This window comes from Eubalaena glacialis, chromosome 8, assembly GCF_028564815.1.
Source record: "Eubalaena glacialis isolate mEubGla1 chromosome 8, mEubGla1.1.hap2.+ XY, whole genome shotgun sequence".
Taxonomy (NCBI): domain Eukaryota; kingdom Metazoa; phylum Chordata; class Mammalia; order Artiodactyla; family Balaenidae; genus Eubalaena; species Eubalaena glacialis.
This window is the reverse complement of record NC_083723.1, coordinates 23,004,414-23,021,277: the sequence shown is the minus strand read 5'-3', so window position 1 is coordinate 23,021,277 and position 16,864 is coordinate 23,004,414. Positions and strand designations below refer to the sequence as shown.

The 16,864-nt window shown below is 34.2% G+C and overlaps 1 protein-coding gene across 5 annotated transcripts in view; it reads left to right on the top strand.

Moving 5' to 3' along the window:
• MAGI2 (membrane associated guanylate kinase, WW and PDZ domain containing 2) overlaps nt 1-16,864 on the top strand; it is a 1,327,276-nt gene that overhangs the window by 352,505 nt on the left and 957,907 nt on the right. For 4 of the 5 annotated variants that reach the window (XM_061198469.1, XM_061198467.1, XM_061198466.1 and 1 more), the window contains exon 2: nt 2,786-2,902. In XM_061198469.1, the coding sequence (XP_061054452.1) occupies nt 2,786-2,902 (117 nt within the window). Of the gene's footprint in view, nt 1-2,785; nt 2,903-16,864 lie in introns of those variants that run through there. The other variant, XM_061198468.1, reaches the window with a different exon arrangement.

Genomic DNA, 16,864 nt, shown 5'->3' with positions numbered 1-16,864 from the left:
CAGAAACCATAATAGTTTTAGAAAATGAGTATTTCCTTTTTCTCTTATAACAAGATATCCTAAGGTATGTAGTTGCCAATATTATTTTAACTGCTCAGTGAAGCCATCCAGAACCCAGTCTGTTTCTAACTTTACTACAATATCCTTAGCATGTTGGATTTTTCCCTTGTCCATCTCCCTTTGTGGTTTGTGGTCAGAATATCAAGTCTACCAGAGAACAAAGGGGCCGTGGAAGTCCCAAAAAGGAATACCCAGTCTAGCCAAGATTGACTGGATGAGAAGGGTCTTGATATCAGATATAAACTCTAGTTCAATGAATAAGAAAACCCTCCTTCTGTGTTAGGTCTCAATAGCCAGGACATAGCTGCAAGGGCCGCTAGGGAGGTAGGGAACTAGATTGTATGACAGTTTCAGACAACCGTGATCCGTGTCCTGGGTCTGAGAATGTTTGGGCCTGAAACTAAATCAAGGTTCTAAATAAAAAAAATAGAGGAAAGAATACGGGATAGGCAACCAGCAGAATTTTCCATAATAAGGATAGTGGGTAAATAAAATTGCCTTACGTGAAAAATGCTATGATAAATTCTGAAGGATGATAAAGTATTTGTGAAATATGAGGCCAAGAAAGACCTTCCAAAACAAATGTGGCAATTCATTTTAGTTAACGAAAGAAAGTTTATATTAATTCTCAGAAGCTTCAGCAGGTTTTTCCACGGCAAAAAAGATATATCCAGTTATTGAATGAATAGACAGTCATTTTTTGTTGTTGTTGTTTTCTTAGGTAAATAAACTTTTGAGAGGGCTAATGTGGTATTTTTGTAGTAGAAGAAATGGTTTAAATTGATAATGTATTTTCAGGGGCAAGAATCATCTTGGACTACAAAATGTGGGCTTATCCATGTTATATTAGGTGAGTGATTCTAGCTTACTTTAGTGGACAGACTACATCTGTTGTTCTATAGTTAGCATTTTCTTGGGCTGCCAGAAAACATCTCATCACTTGGCATGTCCCACATATTAGACAGAAAGAAAAAGAGAAGAGAGGTGGAGTACAGTTGCTGAAGGATCTGTAGACTCAGAACTCGGCAGAAACGACAGCTGAGAACAGTTAGGAATGGTGATTGCTCTGCAGCTGTATTGAATTAGCAAGGGTAGGCATGTTTTCTGACTGGGAAAGACCAAGGGAGGAAAACAGAACTTCAGAATTTCAGGATTTCTAATTTTTAACTAATTCAGTGTGATGTCAGGAAGTCTAAGACCCATGGAAATGCAGGGCATTTGGAGATGTAAACAATAGGTAATCGTTGATATATGCGATGGTGGTTTCAAGTGACTTTCATTTCTGAGTGTTCCAGTTCTTTGACTGAAAAAATGATTTTGAATTTGGAAAATAACATGCGCAAGCTCCTATCATTTGTTTTCTGCTATCATATTATATTGGGTGGAAAAGTAAATTGATACCATTAACTAAAATATATGAGAAACTTTGGAGAGTAAGAATTTTGATAGTTCAGTTAAAAATACTATTTTGTATGGTATCTTGCTCAGGCTGTGCCAGCAGACTAGAGGCAACTGAAACAATGAATATGGGAACTTCAGAAATGTAGCAATATATAGTTTTCAAATATATTTACTATTTGTGTAAAAGGTGTTTGTGTTGCATATATGCACACCCACATAATGCTATTTTATGTGGTCATGGTGGTGCAAATAGATTGATAATGAATTATAATTTTGAGATTCAAAAGGATTTGAAGAGAATATGATTTTTGTAACTATTACAGACATCCTGTTTCCTCTATCTTTAATTCTTTGTCTTGGCTCAATTACCCTAATATGTTTGAAAACATCAGGGTTTTAGAAATTCTTATTTATATTTTTATAAGTATTTTGATTTATAATTCATTCTTCCACATATAAGAATATGAAGGGCCTTAGATAAATCTTTGTAATTTAACATAATTATCTTTAAATATGAAAATAATCTTTGATAAATTCACAGTATTGATTTTCTTACCTGTAGCCCAGTTTGTTTTTCATTAGATTATAATGAGAAATGTACTCAAAATTATTATTATTTCTATAATAATAATAATAAAATTTAAAAATACCTAAAGTCTTTCAAACATTGTCTGTAGTTAAAAACATCTGCACATATTTTATATGGCAGATACATTATTTTGATTCATTTTATAAAGGTAGTAAAGCATTAGTATTGGTGTAATTCTTTTTCTTTTAACTTTTTTATCACCCTACTTATCTAAATCCAGAGTAAGTTCAAATAACTGAAAAACCTTTTCAAACCTTGAAGACATATTAAGTGAAATAAGCCAGTCACAAAGGGCAAATATTATACGATTCCACTTGTATAAGATACCTAGAGTGGTCAAATTCAAAGACAGAAAGACTGGGAGAAAGGGAGAGTGGGAAGTAAAAAAAAAAAAAAAAAAAAAAAAGTCTTTTTAGCCATGCAATGAGATACACTATGGCATTTTAGTATGACTTCAGTTCAAGAGTACCATGTGTCCTTTGCCGTAATAAAGACTTCATTCTAAATGAAAAACAAAGAGTGCGTGTAAAACACTGAGCACTGACTGGGTGGACAATTATTATCTTAGTGAATGTTATCTTTTGTTATTACGGGCAGTAAATGTTTCAGAAGGTCAAAAGAGCAATGTGAAATAATGCATGTTTTAAATGGCTTCATGAGTATGTTTATGACAGATCAAATTACATACTTAAAATATTTTCCAACATCCTTTATTAAGAAACTGTATTATTCTAGGAGGAATTGTTGATAAGGATCTTCGTCACTACCTCAACTTACGATTTCAGAAGGGTTCTGTGGACCACGAACTTCAGCAAATCATTCGTGACAACCTCTACCTCCGCACAGTGCCATGTGAGTAACAGACAATTTTTTTTTTCCTATGGTAACAGATAAATGTTCACTGTATATTCATTGTTTAATTTAAAAGAAAAGTTCAGTTGCACTGATTTTTTAAATGGTGGACTTTTGGAATAGACAATTTATTTGAGATATGGAAGTTTTAAATGCAAGAGCTTGTAACTGCAGTTGTGTGGTTTATGATGATGTCATAGCCAGAAGAGACTTATGATTTTCAAGCTATAAAACCTAACTTCTCAAGTTAGTATGGAGAAATATTAATTCTAGTCCAGGATGTTGGTGATTTCAGAATGAATCATAATTGGGGTAGAACTCCACACAGGGAGACAAGAGAATGCAAATTCAATTCATTAGCTGAAACATCTATTTCATAGATGGAATCTACACAGTAACTCCCAGTCTCATCACTGGTTTGCAGCAGGGGAGTCTTACAAGTGGAAAGGAAATTATGCATTGGAAAGTAAAGTTAAATGTTCTGTAACTCTGAGAAAGTGATAACATTGAGTGTTGGGCACAAATTTCTTAATATACAATCTATAGAAATTCACAACAATCCCTGATTATGAGCAGGTGCTACTTCAAAAGAGAGGAATTGGTAAAATGATAAAATTCACAAATCAACTTTTTAGTACCTGCTTCAGCTCATTTGAGAATCTTCTATTTACTTTAGGACAATTCAAGGACGTTTCAAGCCAGGTCCTAGATCCTAGATAGATATCAAAATCAATTTCCTTCAAGGTAGATTCCATGACCTCCAGAAACTTTCCAGTCTCTCTGGAAACTCTGATCTGTGAGTGTTGTGTGTGTTCCTTTTGTTTTAGTTTTGTTCTAAACTTTAATAAACTCAAAGATGTGGGCAGTAGAAGGTTGATATTAAAGAAAGAAAAACTTGGCTGAGATAAATGAAACAAATAAACCATGTATATATATACATATACATACATATATTTATGTATTTGTGTATATATATATATGTGTGTATATATATATGTATGTATATGTATATATATATATATATAGTTTCTGGGATTGAACTACCAGAACTATGTGAAAGGTATGGATTAAGGATGACTATACCGAAATACTGAAAACACACAAAGAAGTGAAATGGATAATTCAGCATCCAGCCCTTTTCACCTACACACATCTTAGGAGGGGTGGCCCTTGCCACTGTTAGCACTAAATGTTCATCAAAACAAAAATGCCAGGGCACCACTATCAGATATTCCTAGATGAGAATGCTTATTGATTGACATCTTGTCAGTCCAAATGCTACCTCTGTGAGTGTGTGTTAGTTAAGTGAATAGACTTTTGGACTCTGAACAGTATGGAGGTTCCTTAAAAAACTAAAAATAGAACTACCATATGACCCAGCAATCCCACTACTGGGCATATACCCTGAGAAAACCATAATTCAAAAAGAGTCATGTACCACAATGTTCATTGCAGCTCTATTTACAATAGCCAGGATATGGAAGCAACCTAAGTGTCCATCGACAGATGAATGGATAAAGAAGATGTGGCACATATATACAATGGAATATTACTCTGCCATAAAAAGAAACGAAATTGAGTTATTTGTAGTGAGGTGGATGGACCTAGAATCTGTCATACAGAGTGAAGTAAGTCAGAAAGAGAAAAGCAAATACCGTATGCTAACACATATATATGGAATCTAAAAATAAAAATGGTTCTGATGAACCTAGGGGCAGGACAGGAATAAAGACACAGACATAGAGAATGGAGTTGAGGACACGGGGAGGGGAAAGGGTAAGCTAGTACGAAGTAAGAGAGTAGCATTGACATATATACATTACCAAATGTAAAATAGATAGCTAGTGGGAAGCAGCTGCGTGGCTCAGGGAGATCAGCTCCGTGCTTTGTGACCACCTAGAGGGGTGGGATAGGGAGAGTGGGAGGGAGACACAAGAGGGAGGGCATATGGGGATATACGTATGCATATAGCTGATTTACTTCGTAATAAAGCAGAAACTAACACAACACTGTAAAGCAATTATACTCCAATAAAGAAGTTAAAAAAAAAAACCAGGTAGAAGTTGAGAAAGTGCATTCTTAAGCTTGTAAGTTTGACATTAGAGTGATGGGCAGAGGAAGATGGATTAAAGTAAGTGAACTATTCATAAGGAAATGGGTGGACGCATTTTCAAAACTCTGATGTTGTCAGTGCAGCTGTGTGAATTTATCTTTTGTGACATGAAACAAAGGAGATCTGAAATACTGAATAAAGAATCCGGGTACTTTATTACGTTTAAAAGCTGAGGGAAATAGATAAGAGGCTGACATTCGAGAATACCTGTAGTCCTTGCTAAGGTGATGACATAAATAAGAAGTCTTAATTAAATATGAAGATAATAGGAGTAAATTTTGCATTAGTTAATTAACTTCTTAAATAAGTCATCTCTCTTCAGAGTTCCAAAGAAATACTATGATGGAAAAATACATATAAAAGTAAAATAACTAGGCTTATGTGAGTAAACATAAAGAAGTTCATGATGTGATTTTGGTACAAGGTCATAAATTCATTTAGAAATCCTTGAATAGCTCCTATAAAGGAGATGATTAGAAACTTAATGAATATGAATATTATGATCAAACAATTATTCTTTGAATTTGTAGCCAGCACTCCTAATAGCCAATTCCAATAATACCATTCACTAACAATGCTCTTAACTTGGCATAAAAGTGAAAAAAACATCTAAGATAGATGTGATTCTTATTTATATTATCTATAATCACTTTTTTACTGACGAACTGGGCCTGGACAATCCGGCAACTTCACTCAGTATATCTTTTAATAAAATGTTCAGACGTTTTCAAAGAGTGTGCAGCAAAGATATGTCAGTATTGTGAAAAATCCTGCTATTGTTTAGAAATTTACATGTGTATCCAGTATATCTATTGGCTTTGAGTATGGAGTGACATTTGTTACATATTCTTTGGGTCAAATAATTCTCATTGGTTTTCAGTACCCAGCACCATAATAGGAAAATGTATTATTGAAGAGCTTGTCTCTGCCCTTATATATGCATTCATTAATATGTATACCTCTTGTTTAACTTTACTAACAGGAATAGGTCATGGAAACAAAATTGTTGTTAACTTGTAACTATGTTTGGGTGGTTTAACTTTTTTAGTAAGGCGAGACCCAACGGAGTAATTCTGCTTACTGCCACCACATTATTCCACCACCACCAACTACTACTAAAAAGAAAGCAGCTGGATTTCCTTGGTGCCTAGTGAGTAAGAGGGAGTTCTGGGACGAGGGCTGCAGAGACTCCATCCCCTCACACACACACAGTACTCATCCAAATCTTATTGTGAACAATTTAGGTCCTATAACTCCCTCTGAAGGAAATCTGGGCCTGGCTGCTGGCTGATTTCTGAGCTAAGCACGGGAGGGAGGTGGTCAGTCCAAGTCTCTACTGGGCCTTAACTGCATATAATGTAAAATCCCATCAGTGTGTTCCCTGCCCCATAAACAAGGGGTGCCTACACTTAGCCTTTGCATTTTGTCTTCCCAGAACCTTATCTCAGAACATAGTTCTTCAAAAACATATTTTTTTAAGTTTTGTCTCTAAGCATGGAAGGTAGGACTTGGTCACAGAGACAGGACTGTTGGGCTTATAGTGAGCATGACTGTGTACACACACACACACACACACACACACACACACACACAAAGAGGCCCTCATGAGATCAGTTCATCATTCTTTCATATTGAATTATGTAGAAAAGATCCTTAGGAACTGATTCTATATTTTCTGTAGCCTATAAGCCAGTCACGTGATTCATATCTATTAAAGACCTAACTTTGTACCTAAATATATTTGTGTCTTTTATTTGCTAACTGTACAGTTAATGGGGGGATGGGGTCGGGATAAAGCTCTTTATAAGAGAATCCTGGTGTCCTAAAGTGAAAGTTAATTTTTAATTTTTAAATAATGAATACTGAAAATGAACCTTTCAACAATTAGATTTCAGGCTCTATAGGATTTTTAGGTAATGGAACTTCAGGAGAAATAAATAAATAATGATGAGCCAAAACTGTTGTAATCTGGAATGTGATAAAGCCTAACCAAGAAACATGTATATAGATAAAGAACTCAAAAGAGTTTAGAACATCCATCAAATGGGATTTCTATTATCTTGATAGTATACAAAAGACAATTTCAGAAGCACTAAGTTAGCAGCACCCATTAGAGATTAGGTGAAATTGTTTCATAGCGTGTTAAGTATACAACGTTAAGGTAGCATGCATTGTCCTTTGGGTAATACAGACTCAGAAGTATATGAGGGAAATTAGTGGAATTAATACAGAAAAATATTGGATTAATTTTCAAATGTTTAAAGAGTAAACATGGAGTTTAATATTCTACTGAGCATAATGATTGTATATAGTTAATGAGTCTAACTAAGTAACCATGATTGAATTGACTATGCTTTTTAAATATGAGAAAAAATAATTGCTTCCATTTATTGATGAAATTCTGTTTTTTTTCTGTCCTTAATACTTATTACAGATACAAATTAATTTTTGAGGCAAGTATGAGCACATACATAAACTGTAGATACTTTTTCCCTTATACCAGGTAACATGAGGGAGGACTTCAATGACCAGTTTTTAAAGTTTCAAAATGAAATGGAAGGTAGTTAAAATTAAACTTGTCTCCCAAAAACATACTTTGTCATTTGGTGAGATTGTTTTATTGGGAAATATTTTAAATTTATTTGAAGCCAAAAGAAATACCCGTGTGTATATGCCAAGTAAAAGACAAAAATCAATAAAACTAAAAGCATAAATTCTTCTATAAAAAGCAAATAAAATGAAAAACATAGATTTAAGATATGAAAGAAATTACTTTTACGGAAGAGCTGATTGAGGTGTAACTCACAATGATGTTTCTACATATTTAAGCACTTTAAGTTAGTATAACTAAACCATGTTAAAAAGAAGTATTCTCAAGAATAAAATTGTAAGGCTTCTAATGTATTTTTTAAAATTCTCTGTTATACTAGATTATCTTTCATGGAAAAGCAAATAGAAGCAGACTTAAAATGTTATAGGGACTGTTTTCTTTTAAAAAAAGCAGTTACCAACCCACTGAAAGTTACAGCCATGCACAGTCAACATCCCTTTGCCCTAATTATATAATCCCATGTAAGACTATGGTCAGAGAGAACTATTGGAGAGAAGCTGGTGACCACATATCTATTATAAAGTCTGGCATTAGGGCAGAGCTTTCTAGTATATTTCATGGGGAAAAATAATTTTAATACTTAAGCAAAAATCAGTACTTTTAAAGCTTGCCAAAATATGCTTATTATTCAACAAGGCAATAGTTTTGGTGGGCATGAATGAATCTAATTACTCATAATTTTCATCACGAAGGTTTTAAGCATATGGTAAGAAGTGAGAGTGGAATCAATCTGTGGAATACCAAAAAACTAAAATCATCTTCTAACAATGAAATGAAATTCTCTGAGTTGAGGGTGATCAAGAACATGATTAAGTACCCAGAATATCTTTAAGCAATATAGGCCTCTGTGCTGGGGTGGTAGGTTGAACTGTAGGTAGACATGTAGGCATAGGACCAGAGATATAAGATCCAACTGTATTTTAAAACAATATATTGCAACAGCTGTATATTACACATCTGTTTCACCTTTAACCTCATTGCTTCAAACAAGAATCATCAATTTAGAGGCTCTTTTTTGAAGTTGCTTTTAGAGTATGAATTGTGTTCTTTCACAATTATTTCAGAATCAAGTTCCAGATTTTTGTTCTTTGAAAATGATTTGGATCTTTAAAGAAAGCCTAATTATATTTTGTGCTAAGTGTTGAGAATAAGGGTTATTAGAGAATAAATATGGTTATTAGCACTGTGAGCCAAAGGAGAAGGAAATCTATAAACAAATGAAACTAAATTTCTTGAGAGATTTATAAACTGCCCCCTGGGAAGCTAGGCCAAAAGGAAAAATTCAAAAGCTTCTGAGCACTATCAAATATTAGAAAAGGTTCTAGTCATTCATATGTATGCCCGCCTGGTATATTTGTTAGAAATGTGTTGTTGGTTTATAGAAAGCTGTATTAGGTTTGCCCTCTCCCTCTTATCCCTGAGAATAGTAAGATCTAGTTTCATGTCATATATGTGAAAATACCGTAGATTTTTTCTTTTTTTCATTGAACAAAACAAATGCATCTTTCCTGGTCACATAGTAACTTAACATTCATTGGTTTGGTTGACAGAATACATTATAGGAGAGAAATGGCTTCAAAATGTTTCTTAAAATGGAAAGTCAAGGAACATTAGAAGGAATGGTATTGATTTATCCATTTGACACCACAGGGCGCTAGCTTTAGAATAAAGGAACATATCTGGCACAAAAGAAAAGCAATAAACACCAACAGTGAACAATATTACTGCTCTTCTAAACCACATAAAATTCCCTTTGCCCTGACTTGATCAGCTTTTTTTGTGATTGTGACCCAATCTTTCTTCTTGGTTTTTTCCCTTTTGGTTTGTATCTCTCTTTCCTCTTCATAAGAGGAAGGCTCTCCGTAGGAAATCTGGGTTTGTGGACCACAGCCGAGAGTATGTATACTCCTGGGCTTCATTGGTTCCAGCAGCTGCCCAAGGAAGAATTGGAGATGGGTGTGTGAAGCCATTTTTCCACCTTCAGAAGAGCCAGTCATTACTTTAAATTGAAAATAGCTCACCTTCCAGGGAGCCCAGAATCTGCTCCCTGCAGACTTAAAGGTTGTAGCCTAGTTGGATATAATTTGGTCAACACACCTCATTGTATGCCTCTTCACTTTTTGAACAGAAAGAATTAGGACTCTAGCAGGTTCAGACCTACCCAAGTTTCCGAAGTCAGCTGATGAGTACATAGGCTGTTGGATAATTGTAGTAGCTGAAGGAAAACTATAGGCAGTGGACACTAGCGTTATTACAGGACTTTAAGGCTGTAGATTCGTAGTAGAGCGCTCAATCTTAATCCAAATACACCTGACCAAAAGAACAATGAAAAAAGGAATACTAATTGTGGTTACTGATATCCTTATGTTTAGTGTACTAGTCAGTTATTTGCACATTGCAGTTTAGCCTTGTTAGAGCATAATGAGTAGAAATAACCCTTTGCTTTACCTATCTGGCAACATGGCACTATGGAAAGAGCATTCATCTAAGAATTGAGAACCATTGGTTCTGCACTGGCTATGCCACTAACTAACTCTAGAACCTTGGCATAGGCTTTACCTTTGGGACTAAGGAGAGAGAGGTAAGGGAATAAAGTGAATTCTAATGGTTCTTTCTGATCTAAAGTGCCATCATTTTCAAATTCCACTGGCTTCCTGTTCTTTATTTTATCATAATTCAAATCAGGTCATCAAATTGGCTTAAAATATTCTGGGTATGTAATGCCCTCAATATTGAGCAGGTGTAAACAGCTTATGGAAACTGAAGATATATCAAATACAGCAGACACTTCAGGGAAAAATAAAGAGCTGGGTTTAAATTAAGTGCAGTTCTGGATAAAACAAGCCATGCGTGGAATTTCAGATTTTTCTATGAATGTCAAGTTAAGGATGCCATCATAACTCTGATGTTCCTTGAAATCTGCCTTCACTATTCATGAAACTCTGAAATATGATCCAGTCCTAGTAAGTGGATGGAGAAATAAACATAATGAGAAATACAAAGCTTTTAAAATCACTTTCCTCTTTTGGAATGTGTAATGAGTTGAGATGTGACATAAAGGCTTCTGAAGCATTAGGTGTGTTGTCATGAAAATGTGATTTTAATCCTTATAAGATGTTTAACATGAAATATAGTGTCTTCTAATGTTGAACTTTAATAAGTGTCACTTATGCAAGTGAACGGCCTTGAGAAACACCCAAATAGATCTAGCTAAAGGGAGGTTAAATCAGTGCACACTGTGATCTTTACAGCAGTGTTTAAAAATATAGGCAAGTCAGTAGGGTTTCTCACACAGAGTAATTAAAAGGTAAGACTCTATAAGACACTGATGAAAGAAATCAAAGATGACACAAACAGATGGAGAGATATACCATGTTCTTGGATTGGAAGAATCAATATTGGGAAAATGACTATACTACCCAAAGCAATCTAAAGATTCAATGCAATCCCTATCAAATTACCAATGGCATTTTTTACAGAACTAGAACAAAAAATCTTAAAATTTGTATGGAGACACAAAAGACCCCGAATAGCCAGAGCAATCTTGAGGGGAAAAAAACAGAGCTGGAGGAAGCAGACTCCCTGACTTCAGACTATACTACAAAGCTACAGTAATCAAGACAATATGGTACTGGCACAAAAACAGAAATATAGATCAATAGAACAGGATAGAAAGCCCAGAGATAAACCCATGCACCTATGGTCAACTAATCTATGACAAAGGGGGCAAGGATGTATAATGGAGAAAAGGCAGTCTCTTCAATAAGTGGTGCCGGGAAAACTGGACAGCTACGTGTAAAAGAATGAAATGAGAACACTCCCTAACACGATACACAAAAATAAACTCAAAATGGATTAAAGACCTAAATGTAAGACCAGACACTATAAAATTCTTTGAGGAAAACATAGGAAGAACACTCTTTGACATAAATCACAACAAGATCTTTTTCGACCCACCTCCTAGAGTAATGGAAATAAAAACAAAAACAAACAAATGAGACCTAATGAAACTTAAAAGCTTTTTCACAGCAAAGGAAACTATAAACTAGACGAAAAGACAACCCTCAGAATGCGAGAAAATATTTGCAAACGAATCAACGGACAAAGGATTAATCTCCAAAATATATGAGCAGCTCATGCAGCTCAATATTAAAAAAAGAAACAGTCCAATTAAAAAATGGGCAGCAGATCTAAATAGACATTTCTCCAAAGAATACATACAGATGGCCAAGAGACACATGGAATGCTGCTCAACATCACTAATTATCAGAGAAATGCAAATCAAAACTACAATGAGGTATCACCTCACACCAGTTAGAATGGGCATCATCAGAAAATCTACAAACAACAAATGCTGGAGAACGTGTGGAGAAAAGGGAACCCTCTTGCCTGTTGGTGGGAATGTAAATTGATACAGCCACTATGGAGAACAGTATGGATGTTCCTTAAAAAATTAAAAATAGAACTACCATACAACCCAGCAATCCCACTACTGAGCATATACCCAGAGAAAACCATAATTCCAAAAGAAACATGCACCCAATGTTCATTGCAGCACTATTTACAATAGCTAGGTCATGGAAGCAACCTAAATGCCCATCGACAGACGAATGGATAAAGAAGATGTGGTACATATATACAACGGAATATTACTCAGCTATAAAAAGGAACGAAATTGGGTCATTTGTAGAGACATGGATGGACCTAGAGACTGTCATACAGAGTGAAGTAAGTCAGAAAGAGGAAAACAAATACCATATATTAACATATATATGTGGAATCTGCAAAAATGGTACAGATGAACAGTTTGCAAGGCTGAAATAGAGACTCAGATGTAGAGAACAAACATATGGACACCAAAGGGGGAAAGCAGGGGCGGGGGGGTGATGGTGGTGGGATGAATTGGGAGATTGGGATTGACATATATACAGAAGTATATAAAAATAGATAACTGATAAGAACCTGCTGTATAAAAAAATGAATTAAAAAAATAATACTTTCAGTAACAACCACGTGAAATATCAACAAGCTGTAAAATTTTGTCCAAGTCTATTGACCTTCCTCTTTCAACCCTTCTAGCCAAGCTTTCAGAAGATCAGTTAAGCATTGGAGAATGCAAAATAACACAGGACTTTAATTAATGGGTTTAATTGCAAGATTAAGAGAGAGTAAGCAGGTTCCAGATATTTTCTACTTCTGTTCAAAATGAACTTTCCGTCTTGTGAGAGTTGCTTTTTCCTAGTCTTTTATAGATTTAGCAGACATATTACTGGTTTTGTGCTAATGAATAAAGCCTAGTCCCCCTGAAATTAAAACTACCTGGACTCAAACCAACATTTTGCTTGGTTCGGGTTCAATTTCTTGGAAATAATGAAATCTCGATTGTGGCAGAGGTCTAAGTAAAGCTCAGTGAGTATCATGTGTTTCTCCGTTTTGCAGCCTTCTTTGTAGTTGCGTAGGGGCCACATGACTAGTTTGAGACAATATGACTGAGGAAGCGATGAGCTGGTCTCTTCCTGCATCTCTCTTCTCCTGCTGCAGTGAACTTAATGGGCATATATTTTAGTTGGTGTACCCATCACAAGAATGGAGACTGTCCTGGACCACATTAAACAAGCCAGATTAAAACTTGCAATGTTGAACATTACATTAAGATTTGGAAGTTCATTTGTTATATCACAGCACAGATTAGAATTCTGGCACAAACCAAAGTATCCTTCATATGAAAGTGAATACTAGGACAAAACATGTTAACCCCTTGCTCAGTTCTTGAAAATAAGTGAAATAGGCAATTATAAATCTTGCTTTTTCCTTTGCTATGTGTACATATGTCAAAGTAAAAGAAAGGAGTCTGTATAAGGCATATGCTATTGCATTGTTCATCAGTGCTTCAACCTGGCAGGCTGGTTGTTTCTTTTATTAAAAATAATGAAGAAATAAAACTATTTTTAATAAAATTCATATTGCTATTCTATTTTCTACAGTAGAAAAGACTTCCAGACATGATTAATGCGAAAAGAGAGATTAATGGGAAATAAAGGTTCTGTAGTGTTCTGTGAAATTTTTATTTAGTTTGCACCTTGAACTTGATCACTTCAATCACTTAGATAAATTTGTGACTTGGAATATTGGTTCATTATGGATGAAAGAAAAATACTGCACTGTCCTTTTTTCTCTAGTTAATGATAAGCCTTGAAAATAAGATAATCATTTTTCAATTACACTCCATGCAGAGACTAGAAAGCATAGTTATCAACATGTTCAGAACATAATCAGTATTAAGTTGTCATATTTTGGCTGTATTAATGTTGTTAAATTGACGTATTAGTCATTATAAGTGGATGCTCTTCCCTGAAATCATTTTTTGCCTGAAAGATTTTAGCAATTAAAGTTGTATTCATTAGCACACCTATGTCTATACTTTTTTCCAATTCATTATTATGATTCTTACTTTCCATTGCCTAAAGTTATGAAGCCATGTAAAGTTATAAAATAACATTTCAATTCCTTGACTTAGAAGAAGTGCCACATTATTCATCCTCCACACAAGGTGTGTGGACCTTCCTTATGAAAATTAATACTCTCCAAGTTTCCACTGTGAGTGTTCTTTCAGTTTAATAGTAAATGCTCCAGACTTCAGGGCTGCTCCTTTATTCCTTGCTCTGGCACGTGCTTGTCCATAATGCTCAGCCTGGAAGGACTGACCCTGCTGGAGAACATCTCTCCCTTCCCTAACGCCTAGCTACTCATAGATCAGTATGTTCTTGATTTTCTTTGTATCACAGAAGTAGAAAATGGCATAGTGAGGTATTAACTGGGGGAGCAAGAGGAAAAATTAGAGGAAATAAAAAATAGTAAAAATCCCGCCTTGATATGTGACAGCCAGTTTTATGGTAGAAGACAGACAGTATAGAGATTTGCATGCATCTGGACTCTGTTGCTGATTCTACACCTCTAACTAAATCACTTTAAGTCTAGTGGCCTTGGTGTGTTCATAAACAAAGGCACTGTAAACTATGGCTTTGTTAAGCTCTGGGGTACTAATTTAAAAGGAATAATTGGTTGGAATGGGCAAGAGGTAGAACAAACAGAATGATGGGTTTCATGGAGAAAAAGTGAACCAATCTCCCATAGGTGATCTTTCAAATAGATGAAATCTAGTGTTCAGAGGGTTCTGTTGTTGTTTGGTTGTTCATGTGTTTATTTAAAGAGGAACTGATTTTTAAATAGATATATGATAAATAGGTAGAGTGAGAGATAGAAAAATGTAAAGGACTTAGTCTTTTTACCTAATTTTTATTATATCCAGAATATGAATCATAATTTTATTTACCCTTTTCATGGTAAAGTTAGGATTAATTAGTATTCATGCGAAAGTAATTTGAAAATGAAAAATATCTTTTAAGTGCTAAATAGTGTTGCTTCAGGTTGGTTTCTTAAAATACCTACCTCTTCATTAGTCTTTGTAAATGTCCTCTGATGTGCATCACAGAATTTATAAACATATATGTATAAAAGAAATACTATATATAATAATATATAAACAAATATATGTATAAAAGAAATAATGCTAACCAAGTGAAAAGGGACAGTTTTGCTGACTGAGTTATGAAGATAACCTTCCTCAAGTGGTGCAATAACTGGGTAAAGTGTTAACTGCCATCACTAAAGACTAATTGAGTTGCATGGGGAAGCATTACCTGGAAATCTTCTATGGGGATATCTTCACATATGTATGCAGTCTAATTAACAAAGATGACCTTGCTATGTACAGTGATTAACTGTTCTGCAAATCAGAAGTAAATTAAAAGTAAATACTTATCCAGCAAGCTGCCATAGCCTCTCCTAATTATTGTGCCACGGATCAAAAGATGAATATTTTATTTGGGGCACCAGGATTATAGGGTCTCTTAACGCTGCAGGCAAAACCACTCCAGTGTACATCAGATGGGGATTAAAAAGTTTAGTCTTAGTTTAAACAAAATTAAGTGTCTTACTAGTGAACCATGGCTTATATGTATATAAAAGATTTATATATAAGTTTATATATAAAAGAAATAATGGCTATCAAGTAAAAAGGGGCAATTTTACTGCCTGAGTTATGAAGATAACCCTCCTCAAGTGGTGAAATTCTACATCTCCAACAGTTGGCTAGTACTTTATTGCTTGATTTAACTCTCTTTTTTTTGGTTCTTTATAAGACATCAGTAAAACAACTCAAACACTGGAATTGTTTATTATAAATATTTTTAAAGGATTATCTATAGATCAAAAGTGTTCTCAAAGTGAGAATTCTACTGAACAGTATAATTGAGTCTGCTAAATTAAAAGCATTTGATACTCCAGTAGCTAAACAAATTAAAAACGTAGAGAAATATACTGAGGTAATAATAAAAACAAGAATACAGCATTAAATTTCCAAAGTAATTGAGAGTAATGATTGAGGTAATTGCTACCTTAAAATTCATTTCTGAGAGTAGTGACTTTTATGTTTCTAAAGAATAAATATTTGCAAGAGTAGAAATATGTTGTTTAGAAAATGACTATATAAAGGAAGCAATAACTAGGTCTCTCTATAAAAAAAAATTCAGAGTTTTAAAACTTTAGTAGGGTTTATTTGCTATTTGAAATGTTAAAAAGTACATTATTTTACTGCAGAGAAATAATCATTTTGTGAGTCAACATCCTAAATGGTAGAGCTATTTCTTCTAAAATGTATAAAAATATATTTTTATACATAAGATTGCATAAAGCGTAAGTGATACAATAAATATATTTATTTGCTCCTTGACAAACTTATCTTACATAAAAATGTAGCATTAAAGAAAAAGTTGCTTTAACCTACAATGAACAAATGTAAAAAAATTATACTCTTTAAATATTAATTTCTGATATACATGTTCCTAACTATTAAATATTTGAAAAACATTGAAATGATCTATAAATACATGTAAAGTATAGAAATAGCAAATAATTAATTTAGTAATTTCCAATTAGTACTTACTTAGTAACTTCAAACACTGAATTAAGTAGTCAAATTCTCATTCAGAAATGTGTATTACCTTTCTAATTGATATAATTTGGAGAATAATCAGCTTTTTGAAGTATAAAAATTAAAGGTAAGGTATTCACTAAAGAATCAAGTTGTCCAAGGAACTTACCTCTCCAAAGAATGTAAATTTGGGTTTCCAGCCAGAGGAAAGTGGAAGAAAAGTACATAAAGTAAAATTGAAAATGG